Source organism: Nelumbo lutea, chromosome 5, assembly GCF_056320005.1.
Source record: "Nelumbo lutea isolate HS-2025 chromosome 5, American lotus-T2T, whole genome shotgun sequence".
NCBI classification, from domain to species: domain Eukaryota; kingdom Viridiplantae; phylum Streptophyta; class Magnoliopsida; order Proteales; family Nelumbonaceae; genus Nelumbo; species Nelumbo lutea.
In genome coordinates, this window is record NC_142688.1 from 30,745,722 (window position 1) to 30,750,535 (window position 4,814).

At 36.8% G+C, this 4,814-nt stretch overlaps 1 protein-coding gene across 1 annotated transcript; it reads right to left on the reverse strand.

The window, feature by feature from the left end:
- Positions 1–3,025: 3,025 nt before the first annotated feature.
- On the reverse strand, positions 3,026–4,248 carry LOC148851413 (protein EPIDERMAL PATTERNING FACTOR 2-like). Its single transcript, XM_088945947.1, has 3 exons — positions 4,032–4,248; positions 3,877–3,926; positions 3,026–3,554 (listed from the first exon to the last, which is right to left on the reverse strand). Exons 1-3 carry the CDS (start codon positions 4,132–4,134, stop codon positions 3,357–3,359), a joined length of 351 nt encoding a protein of 116 aa, XP_088802073.1. The 5' UTR covers positions 4,135–4,248; the 3' UTR covers positions 3,026–3,356.
- Between the last annotated feature and the right edge of the window lie 566 nt (positions 4,249–4,814).

Below are 4,814 nucleotides of genomic sequence, written 5' to 3' on the forward strand. Positions count from 1 at the left end.
ATCAAGTTATTAACTAATAAAACAAATAATCTATAGGATTAGTTTGTTTGTAGTGCGAATTGTGCAAGTATATGGAGTGCAAAGTTTTGATTTACTTTTTACTTTAGATTTGACTTTGTTTTATATGAAAGATCATGAAGATAGGAAGAAAGTTTATTTTTTGGGAGTGTGGTAGGAACAAGATGATATGATCCACATTTTATATGAGAGAAAATCAAGATAGGAGGAAGGTGGAACAAATTTTATAGCAGTTTTTGAGATACAAAATTTTCACTGTTAATAAATGCAAATAAAACAAAAGTATACTTTTTGTATCAGGTATGAGCATAAATAATACCTGATACAAAACTTGTGCTTCATTCAGATTTGCCCAATACATTGAATCATGCCTGATACAAAACTTGTGCTTCATTCAGATTTGCCCAATACATTGAATCATGCCTGATACAAAGCTTTGTATTAGATGCATAGTTGAACCTGGTGCAAATTTGTACTTCATTCAGATTTGCACTGCAAACAAACAGTCATAAGGATTATTTATGATATTGAATCTTATTTCTATACAGACCACTTATCAAGTTTTTGCCCAACCAATGGTTTATACTTTATACACCCTCCCAAACTAAACTCTTTTAAAATTTTGATAACGGGTCGAAAAATGGATAATGCCTTAAGGGGTTAATTGCATTATGCTTTTATCTTTAGGTTAATAAGTCATGAGCAGAACACCTTATCATCCATTAATGAGTTCGACTTCTACTTATTACATGTCTATAGAAGACCAAGAGACAAACTATTCAGTTCAACTAATTCGGCCCTTACCAAATGGCCCCTTAAATTAATATTACTTCTGATCACGGATAGAGGTGCCAGTGCTGGGTCCGGTTAAGTGGTAAACCTGTACTGATCCGATCCTATTGGGTTAAAATCTGGTCAGTCTTAATTGGGTTTCAGGTGAACTAAAATCAACCTACTGACATTACAGCATTGAAATATTCATATTTATAAGTGTACTTTGTATCATGGATTCGATAACCCCTCTCCATTTATTTAGGTGGTCAGGTTCAGGACTTTAATTAGGTTGGTATTAATTCGAGTCAAGCCCAAGTTGAACCAATCCCGTACCGAATACATACAACCTGTTGATGAATCTGGATCTATTCCTCACAGAATGTTTCTCACATCGACCTCATAGCATGTATTAATGGTACATCGGGAACATCTCTTATTCTTGTATGCTGTTATCCATGAGGATGTTCTCCATTATACGGTGGGATGTGACTGTGAGGTCAGTGTGAGGAGTAGATTCCAATTCTCTGCTGATCAAGGTTTATAAAACTGAATCGGATAACGAATCAGTCAGGGGTCCGGTTGTCAGGTTGAACAGTCCGACCGTTCGAACTGAATGAACGGCCCGTTCTGAAAAAAAAATAAAAAAATAAAAAAAACTAACCAAACCGTTGAACGGTTCAAATAGTTTAACCACATGGGTCAACGGTTTACTGACCAAATCAATAGTTTTTGGGGAAATAACAGTTCTAGAGTAAAATGGAACTGTTCACCTAACCGGTTTCTGGTTTTTCCAGTCCATTCGGGTTTTGAAAACCATGCTGTTGATATCCCCAATCACAGGCCTCTCAGTGTTGTATACTGGGGAATGCATAAGCTGTCACATTGCTTTTAAACAATTGCCTACACCAACTATCAAAATGATTAAAATAGGTTCTAAATTTTATCGGCTCTGCAAATTCTTTCCGTCATTAAAACAATGAGTTCTGGATTTGAATCCATGATATTTAAATGTTTAAATTTACACTTATATAGAAGCAATATCTATCTATTAATAAAGTTGGTTTGAATTTTATATATTTAAATAAGGAGTTGTAAAATCAAATCACATAAAATTTATTGTATTTATGATATATAATATTAAGTTTTTTAGTTTATTTTATTAACATAATATATAATATTCTGAATATTTTCAGTTTAATTTACTAATGATATTCAATTTCCATAGCTAATCAAAGTTTTATCTAAATTTGGTGAATAAGGCTTGAATAAACTAAAAAAAAAAATGGCTCTAAGCATGTTTGATCTAATCCAAGAAATTTTATTTTAATGTTTTTTTACTTTTACAAAAAAATTATAAAAAATTGACCAAGGTTCAAAATATCGATATAGGTTGCCAATATGTCAATTGGGGCATATCGGCCTGTATCAAGGCTCGCTTTTATCTTTTTATATTTTAGTTTTTATTTTTCAAACTAGTTCAGAGGGATAGATTTAAGGCCCCTCTACCCCCTGAACCAGGTCAGACCCCAAAAAACCCGTTGTAAGGGCGTATCGGGAGGCTATTGATATGTTGCAACGTGGTCTCATGTGACCCCAATGAAATGGGGAAGCGTAGTGTTTTAAACCAAACACTAGTTGATGTAATGTTTTGTTTTCTCTTTCAAACACTGATGTATTTACATTTTATTGAAGGGCCTTGGGTTGTCCTTAGACCACTGTGATGAATTTATGGGATCTCTTCATTGCATGGGTCCCTTCTAGTATATATATTTAAAAATCCTTTCAATTTCTTTTTACATCAAACAAAATTAAAATCAAAATGTGATGAAGTTATGGTGAAATTAAGACCTTGTCACCATGTTAAAGGCAAATTTTAGGGTCTTTTAGTTTATGTGAATAGGGGTCCGAAATTGGAATTGGAGTCAATTCCAATTCCAACTGTTTGGTTGGGCAGAATCGAATCTTATTCCCATTCCTGATGGAATGGCATTCCCCCATTTAAGAGAATGGTAATTCCCTCCCCATCCCTTGAGAATGAAATTCTATTCCAGCTAGTTTCAATTTCCATTCCCATTCCTGTCTGAACCGAACAAACTATGAGAATAGACTATTCCGATTCCAATTCCAGTTCTGATTGTAAACCAAATAGACCCTTAATTCTTTAGGGCAACATATGTATAATCTTATGGTTGTCTTGAAGAATTTCGAGAATTACAATGATGATTGAAAACGATTTGGGAAATAACTTGATCACTCAGGTAGAGTTGAATGAAGTTATAGATTTCAGGAAAAAAAGAGAAAAAACAAGAACAACCTTTTCAACCATACAAAAAAGTAAAAGCAAAAGATTGGGAGATCTATCCCCTCCAAGTAAAAAAAAATGTTCTCAACTTCAACAGTCTTGCAAAGCCTCATCCAACTATTTATATACAATACATAACTAGAGAGAGAGAGAGAGAGAGAGAGGACTCCAATGAGTGAATGGATGATGACATTAATTAGCCCATCTGAAAATCAAAATTAATTGTTTGTCTGAGAAATGTGTGTAGGCTGTGAGACGTGTATCAATTTGAAGGAACGTGATAATATCTCCCTTTGCACATACACCTGTAGACAATGGGGCAAGACTCTGCCACATTGGAGCACTTAAAGCTCACCATCACTCTCTTGCAGGGAAAACACGGTCCACATGCATGGGAACAGTCAGGTAAGCTCGACCCAGTTGGATACAGTTCCGTTTGTATCTCCTCCTTCCCTCCTTCCTACACATTTAACACAACAAAAAAAAACCGTAATAAATTCAATCCTTACTTAGTAAACTTCAGTTCAGTCATGGCTAATTAGAAAGTGCTTTGTGGCTCTGACTTCCACATAAAGCACTTTCTATTAAAACTGCTTCTTCAGAGAAGACAAACACATTAATGATGAATCCTACTCCTATGAAAGCCTCTCATGCATCTCTACTGCTCTCCTCAACTAAGACTTATTCCCAACCCATAAGCTTTGATCATCAATATGCATGGGAATGAAGCAAGAGAAAATTAAGCAAACCCATCTCCTTAATTAGAGAAAACAGGAACAAACCTTGGAGATCAGACTAGAGCTGCCTTGACCATTGAAACGCACAGGAACATCTAGCAAAAGCAGACATAGCTAGAAGTAAGAAAATGGAGAGAGAGAGAGAGAGAGAGAGAGAGAGAGAGAGAGAGAGAGAGAGAGAGAGAGAGAGAGCTTATTACCAGAAAGGGTTGGCGATCGGACAGTTCGACCAACAGAAAGAAGAGAGAGAAGAAGTGCAGCAAGGAAGGCCGTATGGGCTCCAAAAGTGAAGGACTTGTTCATGTTTCTTCTTCTAGCAACTAACTGCACGACACAGCTTCGAGAGAATTCAATGAAGGAAAGACGCAACGTCTAGAAAGAGAAGCCCAAGTGAGGGATTCGGGCCGGCCGGGACCATGCAAATATATTGAGAGATGGAATCATGGAAAACGGTTTCTGTATTAAATGAACGAGTGAGGTACTTCTGATGCAACTCACATGATCCACGGGTACATGTTTCAAAGGCTTCACATGTTCTGCTGCGTCAACCAAATCAAATCAAAACTTTAGCAAAAAATGAAAAAGATGGGGGGCTCAACAAACTCGGATCTCTTGTGGTTAGGGGTGGCAACAGTCATTTGCCGGTTCGAGTCGAAGTGTATGAATTAGATTACCTGTAACTCAACCCGAATGGCGGTAACGTTATCCTCTCTAGGGGTGCAGGTGAAAATTGGGTCCGGTTGGATTTGGGTATTTGTAACATTTTGAATGAACCCAAATCCTTAGTTGGACTGTTGGAGGCTTGGAGCCGTTTATAGAGGTGCAATTTGGGCGGGTCAAGATTGCAACTTGGGCCGTGCTGTAAATTCTTGAAATTGGGTACCCGAATTGCACCCTAATCAGGGCAGATGGTCCGGGTCAAGATTGCATCCGATTAGCAAGAACTCCCACCACCCCATTTATTTGTCCATTTATTGTAATTT

Bases quoted from the DNA above. Each gene is read 5' to 3' on its own strand.
- LOC148851413 (XM_088945947.1), bottom strand. From the start codon at position 4,134: ATGAACAAGTCCTTCACTTTTGGAGCCCATACGGCCTTCCTTGCTGCA. The intron at 3,927-4,031 runs GTAATAAGCTCT...TGCTTTTGCTAG, and splicing joins CCGATCGCCAACCCTTTCTG to ATGTTCCTGTGCGTTTCAAT. The intron at 3,555-3,876 runs GTTTGTTCCTGT...TTAAATGTGTAG, and splicing joins GCTCTAGTCTGATCTCCAAG to GAAGGAGGGAAGGAGGAGAT.